General features: G+C 33.3%; 1 protein-coding gene across 1 annotated transcript in view; it reads right to left on the bottom strand.

Annotated features, from left to right (window-relative positions):
• LOC117118831 (G protein-coupled receptor kinase 5-like) overlaps positions 1-25,867 on the bottom strand; it is an 83,051-nt gene that overhangs the window by 14,161 nt on the left and 43,023 nt on the right. Inside the window, exons 5-9 of the mRNA XM_033263546.1 lie at positions 24,531-24,637; positions 20,275-20,367; positions 19,293-19,356; positions 7,677-7,817; positions 6,045-6,273 (exon numbers count right to left, since the gene is read on the bottom strand). Of these exons, the coding sequence (XP_033119437.1) occupies positions 6,045-6,273; positions 7,677-7,817; positions 19,293-19,356; positions 20,275-20,367; positions 24,531-24,637 (634 nt within the window). The remainder of the gene's footprint in view (positions 1-6,044; positions 6,274-7,676; positions 7,818-19,292; positions 19,357-20,274; positions 20,368-24,530; positions 24,638-25,867) is intronic.

Below are 25,867 nucleotides of genomic sequence, written 5' to 3'. Positions count from 1 at the left end.
TGATGACACAGTCATCAGATTAAACATATCTCATGAATATTCTTGTTACATTATTGGATAAGTCATATACCTAACTAAGGCTCTCTCAAAGTGCAAAAATTAACCAATAGGATAAGGATGAAATTAATTCAATTGCTTTGACGAATTCAATCACATAATTAATTTCTATCCCATAATTGGGTAGGCAGCTATTTTAATGTATTTAATTGATGGATCACGCTCCATATGAGGCTGACACTACAGCGCCTAATGTTGGACTCTGATCTGTGTCACATGCTTAGCATCCATATGTTCTTATTATCCCAGATTCTTAAGTGATGAACTTATTAATACACTTAATAAGCTCAACTTCAAGCTGAGTTGATTCTTGTTATGTTTTTTAAAGTACTTCACATCAATATTCATATAGCGATATAATTCAAGGATACAATACATAAAAACCTACAACTATTTACCAAGGTACAAAATTTATACAATACATGTTAGCAAAGGTATGCAAGTCCCAAAATGCAAAAATTAAGTACTCTCTCTTATTATATTAGTTATATAATAAAGAATTCAAAATTATATATTAGAGATATTATGTCTAAGAGACTATAGAGTACTGCAGTGTTATGTCACGATACCATGTGATACTACTCCATTGCTATTGGCGACACAAAATGCATTCAAACGACGCCATTTTCTCCACTGACAAACCATTGATCTCAATTTCTAACGTAATTATTAAGAAGTTGTATCTTAATTTTTCTTTGTAAATGTTAAAGATGTACTGTCCCTTGAAAATGACCAAAATCATAAAATATAATTTTTATACTATATCCATTTACATAAAAGCTAAATATGATTGGCTTACTAAGGGCCTTTTTTACATCCATAAAAAAACAGGCCTAGGCTTGATAAGTAATTGAGCAAATGAATAAATTTTTACTATTTTTTGTCATCTATACTGTAGAGTTCAGTCAAAAGAAAAATGCTGATGGTTTAGAGGACTTAGGACATTGGGTTGGAAGACAAGCATCATTACTACCATAAAAATGTCCTATTATATTTAAATGTTTAAATATTCTGTCTTCTATCCTCCTTCCAGTAACTAGTACTCTCTTGAAATGCGGCAAGGGGGCCCCCTCGATGATCAGGTGAGGGGAACTAGCTCGCAATATAAGGTGATTTGAGGTGATTTTTAACTACTTGTGCACGATTTTTTATTTGGGAGGGGGAGGGAGGTGGGGGTAGACTGAAGGCAGCATCCCCTCCTAGATAAGCCACAGCCTCCTTTTCTACCAAGTTTTCTTCCCTGCTGAACATCACCTAACAAATTTCTTTACCTATTTACATACTTCCCCAACACATATTTTCCCCCTATCAAATACGTTTTCTTTACCCATATTCTTTTAATACCTTCACCATAGTCTTCTATCCCAGCCTCTACCCCGAGGAAGAGGCCAATAAACCTTAAATAACCTTTCAATTTCAAATGGTAGGATTCCAACAACAACGCCATTTTTAATAATTGCTGACATTTAGTTCTCAACATTGGATTTGTCTGCCAAAGAAAGTTAACGATACTTGCATCTTAAGAAAATATATGCCGCAAGGCCATTAAATTACATCTAGGCTAATTTCCCCTTATGAATTATTCATTTAGAAATAAATAGTTGTAGGGTTTTTATTGCAGAGGACATCAATCATCTGTAAATTTTCCCCTTATATCATTCTGACTTTGAATGTAATTTAAATAGGAATGCAAATTATAACAAACTGGTACATCGCAAGCATTTAAAGAGATAAGTTGCTCATTGCTTAGAAACAAATAAATATGGAGAATGCCCCCCTTGTTCTGTCTTCTCTTAAATGAGCTAAGCAAGCTACAAGTTATTAAAGACAGGCAAAACAAAATGGAAACCTCATTAAGGTTACGTCAAAGTCCAATACGTTTTCATAAATAATCCAAAATGAGTGTAAAAACAGTATTTTTATTTACTATTGCAAAAATACACTGGCTATTAACTATCATCTTTTAATTAAAAATGACACAAACTATTGGAGACTTTGAAAATGTTGCAAGTATAAAGAGATTACAGGAATGCAAGGATATGATAATTACTGTTCTTAAGTGTAGTTAAGGGAAATAAACAATAGATGCATGTCAATTTATCACAACCTTAGAATTCAAATGGTCCTATTCAGGAATGCAAAGTTCATACGTGGTTAGGCCTACATAATCAACATTTCGAAAAGGATTAATAAAGTGTTAAGTAATACAAAAATAAAAATAATGATACACGACTTCTAGAGACTTTCTGAAATATGAATGTAGACAACTGCAGCTTAACTAACAAAGCACTCACAACCATGAAATGGCATAATACAGGCCTATAAATAAGCTAACAACAATATTATTACAAGGCTAGAAGCTAAATTCATTATTAAATAAGGTTACTAGGATCACTGTTGGCTGCAGTTACTATTCTCATTTGAGCTGTTGTAATAAAATTATAATATACTCATAGCATATTTTATATACAAATATTATTATTATTTATATGTATGAGACAGAATATTATTTTAAAAAGTAAAATATTTTTTCTGCTACCCCTGAATTTTAAATTTTGGTCAGGTACCTGAGGCAGTGGTGGGGGTAGAGCCTAAGCTATCTGACTGGGGGGGAGAGGGGGTCTATACATTTCCGACGAAGACAAAGAGGGATATGTCCAGGGGCCAAGTCCCTCAAGCCTATTTTCCCCTATTTGAATTTTATTCAAGTTTTTCGCTTTAGTGAAATCGGTAGTTCGAAGTGTTTCTACTTTTTGGGAATCAACAAAAATGCACAACCAATCACAGCTCGGGAAGCAAACTGACACACGAATAAATTTGTCTAGTGAAAAAAGGCTTCATGTTTTGAGTCGTCCTGAGCTGCCATCACAGTGTGTGGTCAGTATAAAACTATGTCAGATCTTAACTGGCGATGACATCTCAAATTTGGGGGTGTGCCGTTCGCGTCTGTTCTTAAATTTTTTTATATCTATCTATATATATGTTTTATTAGTTGTCGTCGTGGTTAATAAAAAAAAAAAAAAAAAAAAGGGGAAAGAAAGAGACAAGGGAAAAAATTAAAGCATGACAATCGACCATTTTATTTTCAATGTAGAAGTGGTTGGTGCATCGATTGTGGCTTGGACTCCCAACCTTGAGGTCAGGGGTTCCAAACTCTAGCTGTGCAAGTCGCTTGTGTCCTTGGGCAAGTTTGTCTATGTTTGTCTCTCTACCCAGGAGTATAAATGGGTACCTGGTAGGATGTTATGGCATTGAATGTTCTAGTTTTGTGCGCTAAAGAAGTAGCGAACGACTAGGGATACTCCCCAGGGAGCAGAGAAGGTTGCACTTAGTGCTGGTTTGCCATTGTACGTTATCCAGTGACCAGGGGTAATAATGCTCGCACCTTTGATCATTCAATTTGGAATTGGCGCCTTATAAATGTTTGAGTATTATTATTTTTCCAGCACCACAAGAAAAAAATTTCTTCTTGATAAATAAATTTTTTTTAAATATAAATTTATTCTTATAATAATAATTATTACTGTAGAACTGCTAAATAAACTCAAAAGCAATTTGAGGATGAGGATGAAGATGAGGGGGGTGGTGATGATGATGAGGGTGATGATGATGATGGTGACGTAGATGATGATGATAAAGACAACAATGGCGATGACATTGAATTAAAAATGTGTTGAAGAATTCTATGAATTCAAGAATGAGCTGAAGATGATGACTGCAACAAGGACAACACTGCGTTGAAGGTTGTGTGGCTTAGTTAATAAAACCATACATGGATTTTTCTCTTTTGAAGGATACAAAAAGACCTTACTTTTCTTATATAGGAATACAAAAAACACATTGAAAATTTGCATTTCAAATACTATAATTCGTCCTTCAATCATGATCACAAGAGAAACACAGACGAATTTATTTCAATTTCATTTAATTAAGTAAGTCATGATTAATGTATAAATACTACTCAATTGTTAGAGCATATTTGTGCAAACACTGAGCACAATTGATGTGTAAATCTATCTAGCATCCTGTGAATAAACTATAATGACTAGGTAAATAATGAAAAAAAAACCACATTTCTTGTCTAATTTTTTGCATGGCCAGTCTTAGCCACACACAATGTCACCTTTATAATAATAAAAGAAAATAAAGGAAAAAGAAAGGTAAAAATACAACCTTAAGAACAAGGAAAATAATGATAGTATTTTTCCAGGAAAAGGACGACCTCACATTTAAGTTCAATGTGTAGAAATATTTCTAAGAAAGAACATAAAATGTTTTAAAATCGATTGTGTTTACGACATGTTTGTGACAGTGTTAAGTTTGCCATTTTTGTTAATAATTTTAACACTGTTCTGAATTTGTTGCGCCCCTTCTGAATGGATTTTATTATTATTTTAACTCTATTTAATTAATTTGTTACTTATTTTGTTTGTATGTACTGCTTTTTTTATGTGCTGCATGATTTTATATTTTATGGATTTTATGGTATGTATATTGGAATGCTTTCTCCAAAGGGAGGTAAAAAAACTGAATTAAAAATTGAATTGAAAATGTTTCTGTGAAATAATATTTTATAATGTCCTTGTATAGGACAAAACAGGGTTTATGCCTGTGCTATCAAAAATACTCTCATAGGAGAGTTAGACAGGACAAGGAGGCAATGTATCAATTATATTTTGACCCTACTGCCTCTATTATACTGCCCTCATGAGGCTGATTGTTTAATAGTTGATTAATAAATAGATCTTTTTTTAGCTCTACTGCCCCTATGATTAATAGTTTATTAATAAATATATCTTTTTTTTTTTAGCTCTACTGCCTCTATTATACTGCCCTCGTGAGGAGCTCTAGAAACACTTGGCTGATTGATTAATAGTTAATTGATTAATAAACCTTTTTAGATCTACTGCCTCTATTATACTTCCCACATCATTACGTATACATTGGTAGATAGCTTTTAATAATAATAAAGTGTTTTAACAGAAGTATTAAAAATAAATGATAGCATGGCAATAAACTGTTGGTAAAAAATAACATAATGTAATTTCATCCATTTTTCATTTTTTATCAGTCAAAAAGCACCACAACAGAAATTATGTGTCTAACCCTCTATCGCATACATATAGCAAGTACAAAATGTGTCCAAAAGAAAATACAGATGGAAGAAACCATTTTAAAAACAGGTTAAAAAAAAAAAATTTATGCTGGCATTAGCGGCAAAAAACCTACAAAGGTAAAAGATATCTAGTTCACTTTGAATCAAAATCGGCTGTGTATAGACAGCTTGAAAATGAATTATGCTATTTTAGAGGATGTTGTTTGTACAAAATAATATATCAACTAAACAAAAGCAAAGCCTGTAAGAATAATTTACACAAGCCTCCAACATGTGATAGGTTTAATATACTTCAGATCAACAGACTCTGTGCTCAATTTTATTCAACCTAATGATTGGGGAGATATCAAGAACAATTCCCAATTAAATTACATCTTTTCTAAGATCTTTTCTAAGATACTCCACAAGTCAGTACCACATTCTATTGTGAAATCACTTTAATAGCTTTTTAGTTAAGGATTTATGAGGGGCATATATTGGGACGCCAGACCGCCAGACCGATGGAGGTTGAGAGAGCGTAAACAAATATGACCTTTGAACTGATTAATCTATGTAATTGGTGGAATGATATATTACGGTACATAAAACCATCATCTTACAATGTTACCTTACAATGAACCTTTCCCTACCACTTACTTCCATGCAAGGAATGCACTTTCTTCTCTTCAACATTTTGTCATGCAGCTGGAATAGACTAATCATTTATAATAGAAGAATGAACTCTGACACATACTAATGCTTTGTAAGTCCTATAAAGGCTTAGGAGAGGAGTCCTAAAATCTGTTTGAAGCGGAACTAGAAGATTTTTTTTTTTCAAGCTTAAAAACAACATTACTCAGCAAAATTCATAAATAAAAAAAAAAAAATTTACCGTGATCATCTAGCAGAATGTTCTCAGGTTTCATGTCACGATAGACAATGCGTAGTTGGTTTAGGTGCTCCAGTCCGCAGGTGATCTCAGCGGCATAGAAACGGGCACGCCCTTCATCAAATCCCGGTGAACCCATATTATGGATGTGGAACTTCAGATCTCCGCCATTCATAATGGTCAAGACAAGACACAGAGCCTCCTTTGTCTCGTAGGCGTATGCTAAACTCACCTTAAAAGTAAAAAACCCAATTTGTTATTGAATACCAATGTGTTTATTGTCAATAAACAAGGTCCTGTCACTGTCCAGCCTATCGAGACATTTTATCTGACATAATGTAATAGGACTGAATATATGGTGACATCACATCATGGCCATATATAGGCACATCATGGCCATATATAGGCACATCATGGCCATATATAGGCACATCATAACTATATATGGGCATACAACAGTGTTTTGTCAAAGTAAATTTAGTAGTCTGGACAGAGCATTATGCAGGCTGTTCGCACTGTCATTTCTTGGGTCAAACTAATCTAGGTGCATGGTTAGGTTGACCAAATAAATTCCAATCTAAACAGGACTTAAGTATGTTTACTTGACATGAGCCAGTCTTCTAAATGTCAATGGTAACTGTACACGGGAAGACAATCCCGTATATATTTCCGACCTACAGTAAGTGTACAGACTTCTCTAACATACACATGGGCATATTGACTTAAGTATCGCTTCCAATTAATTTGCTATTGTTATAACCTATATTTCATCTGATGAATAGAGCAGCTTTCTATTTAATGTGTACTAAAATAGAAACAATTGTAGAACATACTGAATACTTTCCCTGTGGGAATCCTGACAACAGACAACCTATAATTCAGATGGACAAACATGCATTGATATAGAGCTTCCTATTCTTCTCATTAGTTTTCTTTCTTAGATTATTTTGTGTTTGTTTTGAGCTGATAAACTTTATAAAATTCGACACTGTATGTGAATTTCTTGCTTTTAATATTTAAGCTTCAAATTGAAAATCATAGCAAGAAAATGTTTTGTTTGCTAACAGAGGCGTGATATATTCTTGGCAGACTATTAACTTGGCTGGCTGCCAAATTTAACATTTTAATAGTACAAAGTCTGTAAATCAATATTTCATTGGATGTTAGTTGGAACTTGTTGGAACATCACTCCTATGATATTTTCCTGAAGCAAACACATCAAAATTACCACTGCCATACCCGCTGCTACTTGGGGATTGAATTCAAAACCAGTCACTTAAGTACAGTGATCTAGTGGTTATTACACCAGGCTCATTATCTGGAGGTCTTGGGTTCGACTCCCACCCGAATTACTTGCGAATTTGTTTTCGCAAGTATTTGAGAATGTACTGAGTATTCAGTATGAAAACACTTCAGGTACATCACTTCTATGATATTTTCCTGATGCAAACACACATCAAGATTGTTGTTTGATGTTCTTAAATGAGCACTATTTCTTTAATTATTTGAGCTTTTTTTCTGATTTTACTGGAGTGCTAAATATGTTTATGTTTCAATAATCATAGAAGGATTACAAGCTGGCCCTTTATGTCAAACTCAAGGTAATGCCATTTCCAAAAAATGTTGATAACGTACCACGAATCTGCTGTTAACCTTCTGCAATAGTGTCTTCTCGTTCAATGCCATCGACTCTCCCTTGCGCTTTTTGATTCGCTTCTTCTCTAGCTTCTTGCACGCATACATCTTTCCAGTTGACCGCACCTGGCAGGCACAAACCTATAAACAAAGTGCAGATAATTGCATTGGTTCTGAAGAAATTAATTAACTTACTTCAATATGCTTTGATTAAGATCAGGATGAGTATAAATCTTATGTACACAGCCATTTAATCAACTCTAATTAATTAATTAGTAAATTAATTAATCAATCAATCAATAGTCATATCTTTCAGCCAAATTAGAGTTTTGAAATAATTAATGCTCTCCATTTGGGGCTAGTATGAAATGAATTGGATTTATCTGATGTGAACGCCAAGGTCCTTCTAGTGGTAATTGGGAAATACACCGGTAGACAATCCACTACTTCCTTCTTTAACATGCACCTGAGCCATATTGTAAACAGGACCAAAGGTTTAAACTTTTCTTCTGAAACAAACAAGGTGACAAATTTGCATACATCTAAACCTCATACGCATATGTGTACTCAAATGAAGAACATACACTATGTGGTAGATTCTCTTTTATAACCTGGTTGTATTGACCTAGTAGAGAGCAGCTATCAGCTAAACTGGTGGTGCGCTGAACCATGTAGATCTCTTGGTTCCTGGTTCAATTCCCATCACTGCTCTCCTTGTGTTCACGTACAAGACTCTAAATACAAGTTTAAAAAGCGCACCGTCTATCGAATGAGATGTTTATGCTATTGGTCCCATAGGCAAAATGGCTCATGTGCATGTAAAAAAACATAGTACACTCTTCAGAAAAAAAATTTGTCTTCCGGTGTACTGTCCAATTCACCACCAGAAGATCCCCACTGGCATTAAGTCTTAAGACTTTCGTGGGTCATTCTTGGTGTGCATCACATTGAAGAAATCTAATCCAATCGAATCCTCCTTTATAAACCTAGTTGTATTGAACTAGTCATATTAATCAGAAAAAAAATCCCTGAGAAAAATCAATATAGTATAAGGTATCCATCATATTACTACAGTAGTGTACATGTATCTTATGGGGAAAGATTGTCAAATGATGCCACATAAATAATTAATCTGCATATAAATTAGGGAAAACTTAAATTGATTTAATCTGTACCTATGCATAGAAACTTCATTAACCTCATCACTTGCCATAGTTACAAATTTCAAAATATTCATAAATTCTCTTCATAATAAAAAAAAATAGAAACTGTTCAATGCAGTTCCTGAGGCAAAAATTGTTAATGAAGTAAAGAATAATTAAACCCATGACCTGACATTGTCGAAAGTCAATACAAGCCGAGCAAGAACAATGGATGATACCAACTGAGATAGTTCAATACATGGTGAATCACCTTTGCACAAGAAATTTACAATCCTTTTTAAAAATGAAAGCATGTCCAACATTTTTGTGTCTATTGCCCCCTTGGAGGCATAGACACTATGTTATTGTCTGGCAGTTAACCCTGGTTAACCCTGTAAGAGCAAGTAAATCTGGTGGAGGTGCATGATGGGTACTACTACCATGAGGTAGGGGGCGCTCTATTAGAAATCAAATAGAGTTCGGAACTCAAACAAAATTGTGTTGCGTTCGAAACTCCAACGTGCATCATGGAGACGCAGCCCGTTTTGATATGAATGCCAATAAAATGTTTATAATCATATTAATTCTTTTCTTTCCATTTCAAAATGTGCATAAATTTTGTTCATAATAAAATTAGCAAATCAATATGTTCAGTGAAGCTCCTGAGGCAAAATTAATTTTTTTTAAAATAATAATTAAATTACCCTATACAGAGTGGTCACATGGCTAAGTAAGGATTAACCAGTCTACTTAAGGAAGCTGTCATGATAACAGTGGAATAAAAAACTAGAAATAATCAACTCAACAGGTATACTCTAATTTGAAAATTAAAAGGGCGACCAGACATCCTTAGAAGTCAATAATCGTCGAAGAAAAATGGATGACACAAACTAAGTTCACAACTAAATCTAATGTAATTAAACTATGTTTAAAGAATACAGTAAAACAAGTTGAGATGAGTCAGAGGTAAGCTTTGAAGTAGAGTTTACTTGTCGTAAGCCCTGGGTAGTGCCTGTGAAGACGCTCTTTGTATTAAGTTACTTCAATGTTAGTTACTAGACGATTTACTCCTGAGCAGTTTCAGGAGTAAGTATGCGACTTCCACGTGAACATGAAATGTAGGGGATATGACCTCAGAGTAGCACTGTGCCTTTATTATGACATCATTATGACCTAATTACCTACAAATGAGTACCAAAAAATAACATTTCCTATGATGTGTAAACATTTGTAGACATGATATTTTAAAACTGTTTACAATTCCAAGAATTTGCGTGCAAAATAACTGTTGAGAGACAATGAAATTAACGATTATCACTTCCGGATAATTTTTGCACAGTTATTTCTAACTAGCTTTGAAGTAAAAATTTTACGTCCGTTGTAGCTTTACTTCGACGGAAGACCATGCGAAGCATAACTATTGAAAAAAATAAACCAACTATTTTGTCAATCACAAAAATTTAAACATTATTTTTACAAACGGTTCAAAATCAAGAAAAAAAACCCCATACATTGTACATTTACCCTGTATATAATATAATACATCTGAATATGTTTTCCCTTTAAGTGTTTGATACAAGTTGAGGATATCAACCTTCGGATGGAAATGTTCGATCATGCATGAATGAATGACTATTACATATGCCAGGCAATTACCCAGATAATTCCAATCCACAAAAGGGAAAAAATGACCATAAAAATGAATAACATGCAATAAACATATTCTCTTTTTTAAAGATCAGAATCTGGAAATGTAATTTCCAACATTTAGGCTGTAATAATAAATTTTGTGTTCTCAATTTTGTAATATAATTACTTTACATTAAAATATGAATGATTAGTACATTTTGTAGCAATTATAATATGATTAAATTTAATTAAATAAATATATATAATCTACTATAAATATGTATTTTAGTAAATATGATTGACTTTACATATTTTATACTAAAATATCAGTAATGGAAAATGCACTTTGAAATTATTACCAGGTATATTTTGTATTCATATTTATAATAATTTGTTTAATATTTTATTATATTGTGCATGTTAGGTCAAGCCTTGTTTATGATTTACTGTTTGACTGAATTGAAATTATTATTTTTAATGATTTCTGAATCATTTTCTCCATTTATATAAATTATATTTTTTATTTTTTGTATTATTATGTAACTTTTAACAATATACGCATTCACGCAACAATTACTCTAGATTTGTGTACTATAACTTTGAGATTAAACTATTCCCAGAATTACTAAATGGGAAAAATAATATTAGGTATTATATAACTGAAATTATGAATAAATAATTTTTCCTATGCTAGCAGCTCTGTAATCACATACAGACTCGTATAAATTGACTATCTCGCGTTACTGGAGAGGTTAGGAGTTAGACTGATTAGCTATTTGTGTAGTACAGTGGTTTAAGTTACTTGGTAAAGTTTATTTCCTAATGTCTTTTTTTTTAATATCTATTCAATATCATATTCTGATAGCAAGCCTGCCATTCCAGTTTGATTTATAATCAGGGCTTGTGTAGGATTTATTATGAGCTTGGACGGATGCCAATTGGAGCACGTATCTTTCTCCATTACCCTCATCATTTTGCAATCCCAGCACAATTTCATAAAATGCTGCACAAGCCTGCTAAATAATGCTTCATCGGTTAAGTACATAGTGTATTCTACCATCTTGGGGATTCTACACTGGGCGCTGTAGACTAGAATTTTAAGCCTAACTGCCATTCCTGCTTGTCCCAGAATTTACAAACTGAAATTGATCTAAAAACTACTGAAATAACACCATAAAACCACCACTACCATTGTCTTCATTGATCATCATTATATTTTTAACATTATCACCAACATGTTCGAACATTTAATTGAAGATATTTCTTGATAAACCAATAATATAATAGACTTACTTGCTTGTAAAATTTAATAATTATATGAAACCAGATAAATTCCAACATCATCACACTTTTAGAACTACTGCTACCATCATAATCAGTAGCATCATTATCAACATACTCAGTGGCGTATCTGGGGGGGGGAGGGTGCATGGGGAGTTCGCCATTACTCACCCCATAGTTTACACCACTGAACACTGTACTATCACTTATACTACCATTGTTGTTATTATTATTATTAATATTATTATTATCACCACCAATAGTACCATCATCACCACTACAACCGCCACTATCATCATCATCATCAGTTAGTAGCATTATTCTCAAAATTATTATCACTACTACAACCTTCACCATCATCATTATCATTGTCACGACAACCAGCACTATTTATTATCATTAGCAGCAGCATCATCATTAACAGCAGCATCATCATTAGCAACAGCATCATCATTAGCAAAAACAGCATCTTTATTACTATCAGCAACATCTTCCGTTACCACTACAATCATCAGTAGCATCATTATCAACATTATTACTTTTCACCATCTTCACCTTCACCATCATTATTATTATCATCAGCAGTACTATCATCATCACTTTCACCACCACTATCATCATTAGCAACATCATTAGCAACATCATTAGCAACAGCATCATCATCAGCAACAGCATCATCAGCAACTGCATCTTCATTAGCAACTGCAGCTTCATTAGCAACTGCATCATTATCAGCAACAGCAGCATCTTCATTACCATCAGCAACATTTTCCAACACCACCACGACCATCATAACCAGTAGCATCACCACAATAACAATCACCATAGTAATCACCATCAGCAGTACCATTATATTAACACCATTACCAACACCACCACCATCACCATTAATACCACAACTGCCCACAACACAACTACCACTACCATCTTCAGTCAAACTGTAGTTCTGAAAATATTAATCATCTTCAAATATTCCAAAACAGACTAACTATTCTTCATTATACTGATACAGTATGTAACCGCTAGTACAGAACTAATGTCATGTTAAATTGGAAGAGTATCTACTACAGATCAGTAAATTATATTAAAATTATGATGGGAGTCTACACCATCATATTTGATGATATTTTTTAATTTCAATTCATAGACACACTCAACACAAAAAACACATTAATAAAAATACATTAATAATTTCAAATGGAACAATACTAAGGGATGAGAACTTTCCGATACTAAGCATCAATGCTCTGGAATCATCTTCAAGTAGATCTTCCTAAACATTATCAAACCATTAAGTTGATTTTCTAAACCTTTAAATTTCATTTTGTGCATTGTATTTTATTAGTTTTTTCCTTCTTTATCATTTCTTTCATTTTCTTGTACTTTTTGTTATTTTGCAAATTTTATTTTCACCAAATCTGGATCTCTTTGGAGACCAGTATGTCAATGGCATTGAAAGATAATTCCAAAATACAGAAAGATTTGTATTGTATTGTATATCCCATATGAGATGTTTAGTTGAACCATTCACATTGAAATTTAGGTTCAATTCTCATTAATGACATCAACTCTCTTTGCAATTTCCAAGAAGCGACATAAAAAACGTTACTGCCATCCATATAATATCCTGTTGCAAATCAATGGATTTTCATTTACAATTTGGTTTTTTTTTTCTATCTATTTTATGGTTTAGTTTATGTGTTTATTTGTGCAACCTTTTGATGACGAACTTCACTATTTCTTTTGCAAATGTTGTTCACCTTTGACATCCTGAATTTCACTGATGACATTGTTTTGATAAACTTTTTATATTTCGATGGCACATTTTGATCCAGTATACAATAACATAGTCGCAATTTATCGTCATGAGTAATGTTATATAGCTGAGATTCAGCGATGTCTCTAAAAAAACATATCAATAGCTATGTGATAATGTATAGCTTTTTCAAACTTAAGTTTACATGTTATGGAAGATTGACCTAATAATCCCCTGACAACACTTAGATCATAAAAGCAGGTTTATTTGTGATGTGTATTATAGTTAGTGTTTTAGCTAGCATTTGTCTGAACTTGTTGGAAACCTGTAGCAATGAGCAATACCTTAAAATTTCTTCTCGCTCATGTGAATGATGTTAAAATCATAAGTGATAATTAATAGCAAAGCTCTTTAGTAGGCTGTTAATGAAAATTTGTGGCAAAAAAATATACAATGAAAACAAAGGGATATGGATGATGCGACAGAAAACATGAGAAAACAAAGGTATGTGGATGATGCTACAGTAAATGTTAGAAAAAAAAGAGTACAGATGATGTTCCAGCAAACATTTACATTGACAAAATGCTTGCAAGTCTCACCTAATGTGAAACATAGAATTTTGGATGGAATTTATAACAAAAAAACCAAAAACCAAACAGGGCTCAAGCCACGACGATCTTCACGCAGTTGTTTGTAATAGAAGAAATGACAAAATAGTGAAACAGATGCAGCTCGCTTAAAGGGCTTGCATTTGAAACATGTTAATAGTTTGAACCAAAATTTAAATACTACTGTAGAGCTATGACTCCACTAACTGCTCATTCTGGCTCTTAGCACATGCCTTAAGGAATATCCACAAGGAGTAAATGTTCCCAATGACAGCTGAATTATCTGCATTGATCCATGACTCACAAAGCAATATCATAAAAGTATCGAAATCTTGATGAATTACAGCCAATCTTTGAGCTGATTGCCATCATGCAACACAATCATTCCTTAAATGATATTTTTATTCAAAATTTCAATTCGAAGTCATAGAAATAAATATTTTTGAATACTATCACAAAACATGTTGCTGTTGTGAATGTTAATTATTGCTTCAATGAATGAAGATGGATTATAAAACTTAGCGAGTGCAGGTTAGGTTGTCCATAGTTATGAAAGAAAATTAGCATTTTATAGAAATTGAATCAAAAAAGGAATCAGAATTCAAAGATCTTAACCGCATCTCCACCAAAAGCCGAAAATTTGAGTTATTAAAATGTATTGACTTTTGGAAATTCTTTTTAATCGTTTGCGCATCAAGAATTGTGTACGTTAAAGTTGCTGAATGGTCGTCGTTCGTATGAATCATATTATCGATTCTAGTTTCACACACAAAATTATCTAATCCTCTCATCCACACCCATAATCAGGTGCACAGGGCACAGTGTCTTAAATTTATTTCTTTTTCTCCTTTATCTTATCTTACTCCTTTACCTTTCTTTTCATATTATCTTTGCCTTTTTTTATTTATTTTTTCTTCCTTTTTTCTTTTGCATCTTATCTTTCCTTCATTTTGCTTTCTGTTCATCTTTTTATTTTATTTTTTCTTTCCTATTATATTATCTATTCCTTTCTTCTATTTCTTTTGTCTGCCTGTCTTTGCATCCTTTCTTTCCTTTTGCATTCTATTTATTTTTTCATTTCTTATATTATTTACAGATATTCTTTCTCAAGATTTATTTTCACTTCCTTTGTTTTCAAGTTACCACACACACGAATACATAGTTGTCAAAAATAGAACAACGGTGTAATTATAGAACAGAGGTATCTCAATGAACAATTAATTCACACATTCAAGTTCTGGTAATTTCCAATATGAACATGTCTGCAAATTGAAGGGGAATGATTGTAAAATAATTTTCGGTGACAACCGCTCTTTGGGGAATTGAGCAAGTTGTGTCAACACGTGTCTCCGATGATGTTCAGTAGTGAGAGAATGCTTCTTGCAGTCATTGTGTCATTAATCAACGTATCCCTTGGCATGTAGATAGTTCACAAGAATCGTGCAGACATGTACAGAAGTAGAATTTTTGTCTTTATATTTCATATCAAGTACACTCTAAATAATTCAAGTAAATTAAAGGATAAATAATAAATATATCTATACATGTATAGTCTAAGATGACAGAAAAATAAAAATAATTAGTCAATAACTTATTAATAATTAATAAAGTAATTTTGACATCCATGTGGGGAAAATGGTATGATTATGTACAATTTGGTAAAAAATTTGAATTTTTTATGCATTTCTCTAAATTATTACTATTATAAATGTTTTAAATATATAAACTAAATCACATAACTTTATAACTATTATTTGAAAAGTAATGTTCATACACAAATAATCTATAAATGTTATTGCTTTTGACAAATAATGTGTCTTTCACCAGTTCTTTTCTATTTATATATTTGCCATATGTTATAAACATGCAAATGAAGCAATCACATCTCAAAAAGCAGAGGTGCTACAGTGTTGGTTGGACAGATTGTAATAAAATTATTAGAAAAAAAATTTAAGGCGAGATGTACTTTACAAAGCACTCATTCAATAACTACAATTGGTATTCCGCTAGATCGTGATGCATTATAGTTAAACCACAAACGAACACAGAATCCATCTATTTTAAATATTGCAGACTGTCATAAATAAAATTATCGACAAAAAATAAAAAATAACCAGAAACGAATATTACAGAATCTATCTATTTTAAATATTTATATCTATAACTATTTTAAATATTTATATTTGTAACTAAGAACCAGATGACAATTTCTCCTTATTGTTTAAGTAGTTGCTACAGTAGCAGTGATTTTGTAAACGGATCTAATGACGACCATGTGTGTTCCGAAGAAGACGGCTACTACAACAGTAACATCAAAATTATAGACCCGTCTCTCGTCGCACCTGGTGTCAAATTGCCCTGGATGCAGTCTAAAGAGGAGCCAACACCATTTATCAAGAAGTAATTAACAGAAGATCTTGCCAAATTTAAGTTTTTCTTTTAGTCTTCAAAATTCTGATATAGTGTTCGAACCAATAGTCGGGATTGGAAGGCATACAACTTTACCACACGCTTATACCCCATTCAGACTAGCATGGCATTGCGATCGGTTGTAGCAATTGCAACACCCAATTGCAAAGTAAATCATGTGTAAAAGCTACCAATAGTAGTCGATAAGTAATCAATATCGCAATTATTACCTGTTGCGATTGGGTGCTACATTCTTTATTACTCCCGATTACCACGGAATCCGACCGCAACGAATCACGACAAATTGCACAGGCACTGTTTGGCTAAGGTCGGGCAACATAGGCCTAGCTACCGGAGGCCTAGGCCTTAGAATGTAAAGTTTGTTTGTGTTGGTCTGAATGCGTTTGTTAATTGCGATCAGGAGTAATCAGTTTTGGACTAACACCGATGACATCGCAACCAATCACAACAGAGTGTAGTCTGAATAGGGTATTAGTTTCTGGATCCCAATAGTTCAGTTTACATACATTTTGTCTTAAAAGACTAAATTTAGAATTATTTACAGCTTTTTTTTTATACAACATCATGATGGCTTTATTCTTTAATCTATCAATAATGATGGATTTACTATTTATTCTGAGCATAACCTTCTACGATATGCTATCACATTCATTGTACAGTCTTAAATTCTTTTTCCATCTCAATTTGTCCAAACATCAGTTCAGGAAATGAATCTATAATGTTTTCATATCAAATTAACAGATGTAGAGTCGGATTTCTGATATAGACATCAAATAAATATATGTATACACGCACAAAACAAGCATTAAAAAAATAAGCACATACACAGACAGGCAAAAAGATACACAATCAGTAGATAGAAGATTTACAAGGAACACAGCAGATACAAACATTTCTCTTTTTCAATAGTTTTGCCTGTAGGAACCAACTGTATCATGTATTTCTTGACGTTAAGAGGGTGCACTAATATCAGCCTTTCAGTTATAAAGAGCTAAATGGTATATCCTTGTTAATATTGTTTTAATAAAAATCTTAAAATAAATACTAAGGAGAGAAATATATATTCGTAAAAAGAAACACAGTCCATGCAAAACAAGAAATAAACAATCAAGAAGAAAAGACTAATTCCCTAGCTTTATCGTAAAACATACAAAGCTCCAATTGAGTTAAAAGCTTAAGTCAATTGTAATTAATAATACACTTGGTTATACTGTATAAATTAAAAAGAGTTGCAATATTTGTTAGTTTGGTTTCATTGTTGAAAATTTGAATTCTGATGATACCTAATGATAGCCCTTTTTCTGAACTATTATGGAAATTAGTAATATTGTACTGAAATTGAATTTCAAATAAATGAAGAATGAATTTAAAATAAGCTCATTCTAATCAACTCAGATGAATAGAATATGTTTCAACTGATTGAATATTTGAACTCTGTCGAAAGTACAGAGCCTTCTGTGAGAACCACATTAACCAGGTAGTTTAAAATCTACCGAGGTGAAATCTAATCGAAAAAACAGTTGACAACAAACTTGATAGGATGGATGATGTTGTTTACCAATTGTTATTCACATCAAATTCAATATTTCTAGCATGATATCGTATAACAAAGAATTCAGTGTAACTTGATCAAAATCAGCACTTAATGCTGGCAGGATGATGGCCTTTTGATCACGGTTTGTGTACGCTTACTATCGATGGCTTTTAGAAATAGGAGTCAAGACCAATAATCTACACGTTATTTCACAGATGTAAGCGTATATCTCGTTTCTAGTGTGTGCTGTCTTGCCATTAGCTCACAGAGAACCTTACGTTGGGATTTTTTAAATGTATTTTAGGAGTGACTATCTCCATTAAAAAAGAACATGCAACATATGAATAATATAACAGAGTTTCTTTGACTCCTTATATGCTGGTGATTTTCACTATGACTTTTAAAATTTTCATTTTAAATACTCTTCTCATTTTGCATTTGGAAGTACTATGATATATTTAAAAAGCACAATAATAAACCATTTTATAGTTCTAAATCGCATATTTATGTCAAATGTCCATACGAAAGTGCATAAAATAATATATTTACAGACTTTACTAAAATCATGCTTTATACTCCAGAAGGATATAAGCTAATAAGCTTTAAGTGGCTGTTTTATTTATGTTATTCTAGACTAGAATCTTAGTCTAAAATTGAGTTTGGTTATTTTTTAATTCTGTTTTACTCTAGCCCAATCCAAAATTTAACAAAATATACAACCATCCCAATAAAAAATGAATTACCATAATATATCCTAGTGAACACAAAAATGTCTGTCACAATTAACTATACTGCACCAATCAATAACACATCTGTGTGGGAGGAGGGGGAGGGGAAGCAGATGGTAGGTAAAGCGCATGACCCCAAAAAAGCTAGACATTCCCACATTGAAAATATAATGAGCAAAAAACTACAGTCAAGTAGTTAAAATTACTTGATTATTATCACCTTATTTCTTCAGGTAGCGCCCCCCCTCCCCTCAATTAAGACCCATACCCCATTAGCCCCCTAGTGTGAATACTCGTAGATAATCTACAGGCCTTAATTACGCACACATCATCAACATTCATTATTTTCTCATTATCCTACAAGCAGCTTGTAGGATAGTGATCTCCATGTGTATAATTATATTCTTAAAATAATACAATGTAATATAATGATTTGTACAACACATTTCCATGGTGATTGGAGCACTTCACAAATAGACAAATCCATCAAGGAAGTGTGAGAACTTACCTCACCAAATCCACCTTTGCCAAGCACTCGGTACTGTCTGAAGGTGTTCTTAGTGGCCGGTTGGCTAGAAAATGAGAATGAGTATTAAAGTAAGATTAGCAAACTCAACCAGGGATGTACAGGGCCACCCAGCCTTAAGGTTTTTATGGCCCTCCACACATCTTTTTTAACCTCCTTGCCCATCTTAAAAATCCACTGTTATCTCTTACTATTTTAAAGTTCATTAATGTTATCACCCACCCACCCTTAAAATGTCTATCATCCAACCTTAGTTTTCTACAGCTACAACTTTGTTACGCTACAACTTCGTTACAGTACCATATATTTGTATTCAAATATTTTCATTATATAATTGGGCTAATGTGTAGTATTTATATGTAAAAGTCAATGAATTTTGTTAATATGTAATTATAAATAGTATTCTACTACTGTAGGTGAAATATTTGTATGCAGTAGTTTTATTGTGATACAAGCAGTTTTGGCCTTGTGCTATCTTTTTTTGTACTTTTTATAACATAATTAACATAGACAATTGAAAGAACATAAAGACAATGCACAATTAGACACGTATAAAATTCTAAATCATAGATATACTTACCTGTATGTATGCTACAATACTACTAGTCAAATTTTAGTAAAGGTACAAGGTAAACCTATTTACCAGATGCGTTAAATTGAATGTTTTTTTTTACACCCCTATTAGAGGACACTTTTTCGCCCTTGAAACGAACTTTAAAACTATAGCCAACCCCTATTCAGGGGATACTTTTTTTTGGTCCTGAGAGTATCCCCTTAATGGAGGTTCCACTGTATTTGCATGCATGTCTAGTGTATAATTGATATTAATCTGTATATATATAAATGGATTTTTATACATGCATGTACAGTACGTACATATAAAGTTTGTACAACCTATGAAAAAAGGAAATGCACGTATAACCTAAAGATGTCTACAGGCATTAAAAATAAGGATACCACTTACTTCTCCAAATACTTCCACTGTAAAAACCTTGAATAGTACATACTTGATTTGTATTCCCTAAACGGCTCACCCATTAAATATTCACGTACAATTCTGAAAGGAAGATAGTGGAAATATATACAGTTGAACTTGCCCAAGTCGAAATCCAAAATGCCATTGAAATATTGTTCGACTTAGATAAATTTCGACTTGAATATCCCAAATAGTGACTTCATTCATTAGTAGAAATATATATCCCAAAGAGCGACTTCATTCAGTCATTGGTTATATTCAAATGATTCGGTCCCTGAGTGGTCACACGGTTTGTTGAAATGGTAGGTCACATGAATCCCTCCTAAGTTCTCAAATGATTCAATTTCGTAAACCAAAATATTTTTTTTAGCATAAAAGATTGTGCTTCAATTAGGCAAAATGTTTTGGCAATACGTAAGTTGATATCCGATTATGATATAGCCACTCGCTACATCAATGGGTGGCTGGATATTATTCAGGCAGAAAAAATATCTCACTCTGTATAACATAATGCTACAGCAAAAAGTTAGCAGAATAACCCATTACTCGCAGCGTCATTGTGCTAAATTGCATATGGGTGTGGTCCATAACTACTGTAACAGCCGTAGTAGAGAGGCACTTACAGTAGTAGCTTCATGTTCACACCATTCCACAATGACAGAATCATTCTTAAGAGGGACATCTTGAGCTCAGGGTAAAGAAAGAGATGTCTTAAGCTGAGGGAAAATGGACATCTTGAGCTGAGGGAAGAGGGACATCTTCAGCAGATGGAAAAGGGACATCTTGAGCCGAGGAGAGGGATTCTTGATCTGAAGGAAGGACATCTTAAGCTGTGGGAAAAGGAACATCTTGAGCTAACGGAAGAGGGATGTTTTGAGCTGAGGGAAAAGGGACAACTTGTACTGAGGGAAGAGGAACATCTTCAGCAGATGGAAAAGGGACATCTTGAGCTGAGGAAGGAGGGGCATCTTGAGATAAGGGAAAAGGGACATCTTGAGCTGAGAGAAGAGGGATTCTGATCTGAAGGAAGGACATCTTAAACTACGGGAAAAGGGAAATCTTGAGCTAAGGGAAGAGGGATGTCTTGAGCTGAGGGAAAAGGGACAACTTGAACTGAGGAAAGAGGGACATCTTTAGCTGATGGAAAAGGGACATCTTCAGCTGCAAGAAAAAGGGGCATCGTGAGCTGAGGGAAAATGGACAACTTGAACTGAGGGAAGAGGGATTCTTGAGCTGAGAAAACAGGTTACAGGGCTCTCAAGTTACAGCTAACTAACAGTGAAATAAAGTTCATCAGAGTTCGTATACTTCATGAAGTAAACATGTTCAGTGTGGAAAATTGACATATTCAATTCCAGATATCATAACGTCCCTGCAATGTTTATATTCTATTACGACATTATTATCACATTTTGTTCTTCAAAAATAATAATGCTAAGTAAGAAGATGTGAAAATGCTGATGAGTTTTAAATTATAAAACAAATTGGATATCCATCCAGCATATCAATCAATTTTTTTTTTATTGTTGGTATTAAATTGACTCAAATCTCATGATATTTAATAGCATCACATATTAAAAGTAATCCAACCCAACTAATATTTCCTCCGCCTACAACATTCATTTAATTTGACCCCTACAAGATCAATGCCCCTTGTCTCTATAGTTCTTTTAGTGCATTTCCCTTCTGCAATTAATTTTTTTTTTTTTTGGTCATTATGACCTTACCGGAGTAATGTCCTCCCCCTAGATGCACAGTTTGATTAGGGTAGTGTATGCGGGTCACTAGGACCTTAGTGGAGTAACTTAATGCATAGTTTTTAATAGGCATATGGGTTTTTTTTTTTTTTTTTTTTTTTTGGTTCTCTGTATTTTACTGGTTTTTTTTTTAGTTTTTTGTTTTTTTTTATGGATAATAGCCCTTGATGTCTTAAGTAGCAATAAAAAAAAATCTGAATTGAAGTTTAAGTATACCTCAAAACAATAACATATCAGAAGAATATAATTACTTTGCTTTTTGATGTCAATTTGTTTGAATTTATAACCCACACTTATATTAGAGATTGTCTTGTGGTGGGTAAATCCCATAAAAATATACAAATAAAAACATGAAGTATTGTTTACACCAAGCCACATTTGTACTAATGATGGTGACTGGTAACCAGCAAAACTGTTTACAACAAGTCAGCATTAATCAGGTTTTACTCTAGATTTTAATGAAGAGATGGGATCTGATGTGACTAAATAACATGCAAACCAACATAATAAGGCATGATTTATGTACATGTTTTAAATCTGTAAAAGATATATAGATTTTTATGTCAACTATCATCATCAATCACCCATTACCATATTCATGTCAGAATTTACACATCGAAAACTCTGTAAAACACATGCACTGCCCAAGTGCTATCAATCATTATATCGAATAACAAGTAATACTTTAGCCCAGTTTTAATTGTAACTCTCTTCCACCCCTTTTGACTATCATATATACATCATTTTTTCCAGTCTTAATTATACATGTCTTGCAGCACTTCCAAATGTATGCAGGTCCAGTTTCCCCATTCCTGATTGTACATCTTGTACACTTCTTCCTAATGGACAAAAGCCAGTTGTCCCTGATCCGGGTATACATCTCTTGCATCCCTTCATAATGTTTCCAGTTTAGTTTATTTCGTTTGTGACTGTACATCCCTTGAACTCTTGCTAATTAACATATATCAGTCCAGTTTTTCCAGTACTGACAGCACATCTCTAACACCCATTCCTAATGGCATGGCTAACACCCATTCCTAGTTTTTTTTAGGTTTGCCAGTTCAGTTTATTTACATCTCTTGAACTCTAGCTAACTAATATATGGAAGTTCAGTGTCCAAATTCTTGATTGCACATCTCCAACACCCATTCCTAATGGCCACAGTCCAGTTTCCTCCGATACGATTATACTCTTATGCCTTCTTATGATCAGTCTAGTTTTTTCCTGCACCGACATTCTCACACTCCTTATTAACAGCTAAAGCCCTATTTTTACACCTCTCACTGTACAAATTCTATCCCCCCCCCCCTTCAAATTAGGCCACAGTTCATTTCCAAACCTTCTTTCCTCAGATGGAAAAGGGTGTCATAAAACACTGGTTGACAACAAAAAATGTAGTCTACGTAATATGAATAGATGAATTTCACTGCTTGGTGGATTACACATAATATTTGTGAATAATATACTATGATCTCAGATCTCAATTTTCTAGTGATATTATTCAATTCAATCCATCCTTTACAGATTTTACTTAGAGTGATTGATTTGAATTTGTAATGAGTGATGGCAACCACTGTTTAGGGTTGCAAAATTTGTAAACCAGATATTCACTTTGTATCAATCTGTTATGGTGAATAATTAAATTGCTATAACTTTTATTTTATTAGACTTGCCTGTAGTTCTTTAGTTCAATTTTTGTGTTTTACAGGCTGCTTGAATCTGTTTGCTTCTGTGATTATATAAGGCATGATATCATGACATACTATTGGGTCAACCAATTAATTTTATAGCATATCTTATTGTATTTTAATTATGAATAAATTTTATAATGAATGTATATATTTCTAATTGATAAGTTTTAGTCAATCTTAAGTCAGAATTGGCTTGTCTTTATTAAATTAAGTGTATAACATATGCTGGATTTTTTGCATAGACCAAATTCTGTCAATTCATCAAAAACATTCCTTATGGCAACAACCACTTAGCTTCAGCACTTATTAAAAATCTGTTTCCCTCCTCATGGTTCGAGCTGTGACTGCACATCTCCCTTGCAGTCCACACTTCTGATAGCTTCAGATTCTTGATGGCCCAGCCTCGTGACGGCCCTCAGATTCCCGACGGCACCAGGCTTTCAACAGACCCAGAATCCTAACAGCTCAAGACTCCACATGGCCTCAAGTTCTACATGGCCCTAGGCTCCTAATTACCCCACCCAATCAGAGGGATCTAGAGATGTCAGATAGAGAGAGGGGCTGAAAATTGGGGCCGATTAAGACAATACTACCTGAGGGGGTACGGGGCATACACTCACAAAATTTTTGTTTTCTAGGTGCCCGAAAATAACCTTTGAGGCGTTATGGGTGATCATTATTTTTCTTTCTTTTTTTTTTTTTACTTTCTAAAAGGTGGCCTACTGCCGGCCCGGGCCTCCCCCCTAAATTCACCCCTGCAGATGCTACTAGCCCTGCCTTCTGATACCTTACTTACACTGCATAATGATGGAACAGCTCTTTACTAGGCGAATCATTAGAATTCAAAGCACCTTCACAGTGATCTGTGTTCTCCTCAACCAAAGGCGCTAGTCTGTTGTTACCCTGTAAGAAACAAATTAAGTTATATTACTATTTTCTATTATTCCTGTGTAAAGCTCAAAGGCAGTGTGCACTATATAAATCTAACATTATTATGAGACAGGTGGTATCGTGATGTAAGACTGTAGTACTCTATGCAAAGCAGGTTATAAATTAACTGCCCAATCATAGAACTTGGTCACAGGACAATTTAAAAATGTTGTAAATGTAAACATGCTTGCAATCCATGTAGTAGTTTCCACTGATGCAGTGCTTGCATGCCATTGCCAATTAGAGTAAGCATTCATCCGATTGGTTTATTTTATTGGTGTAAAATGGATACATTTATACTCAAATAAACGGCCCTTAATTTCACTATAAATGTGGAACTGGCAACACATAATTACCGCCAAAATGTTTTATTCCTTGATCATAAAGACTGATGAGTTGAACATTTATAGAATGTGTTGAGATTTTGCTTCCATTAGATTTGTTTACAGTCATTTGGGGGGGGGGGGGGGGGGGGCATTTATTTAAAGAAAAGAATAAATATCTTGAGGCATTTATTCTAGGGAGGTATTTATTCCAAGTGAGGCTCTAGAGAGTTTATTCGAGGAGGACGTTTATTCAAACCACATAACCTAAATGGGACAGGCTACAAATTCTGTACTTGACTGAAAGTAAGCTCAGAACCAGATAGATTACTGTATATGTTATTTTATTTTCTTGTTTACAATGGTAAAAATGGCCTGTTAGATTGGGCGTTCAAATATTCATTACCAAGCTAAAAAAAAAACTTTAAACGTTGTTTAAAACAATTGCGACCAGCAACATGAATATTAGGAATCTTAAATGGATGTTCTTAATTTACAGCAAATTGTTATTCATATCAGCATCTCGGCCTCACTCCCAACTCTAACCATAAGAATCTAATACGTACTATATTTTGTGATACATATCTGTTTCAAGTGCAGTCATTTGTAATTCATGAACTGATATATATTCAAAATGAAGATCCAGTGTATCACAAAATTAATCTAAAATATAAAATGCAACTGAAATTATGATTACAGGAATGAATAATATAAAATAAAAAAATGCTGTTCTAATAAATTACTTGTTTTTCAAAAGGACTCATTGAATCAATTATGGATTTTATAAAATATATATTTTTATATATATTTGTTTGATATTTGATTCTTTGTCAAAAACAATATAGTAATCAAAATCAAATACATTTGATTATGATATTCA

Source organism: Anneissia japonica, unplaced genomic scaffold (assembly GCF_011630105.1).
Source record: "Anneissia japonica isolate Jap-2015-1 unplaced genomic scaffold, ASM1163010v1 scaffold737_len1565949_cov176, whole genome shotgun sequence".
NCBI classification, from domain to species: domain Eukaryota; kingdom Metazoa; phylum Echinodermata; class Crinoidea; order Comatulida; family Comatulidae; genus Anneissia; species Anneissia japonica.
Note: the sequence above shows the minus strand (reverse complement) of the source record. Positions and strands in the feature narration are given on the sequence as shown.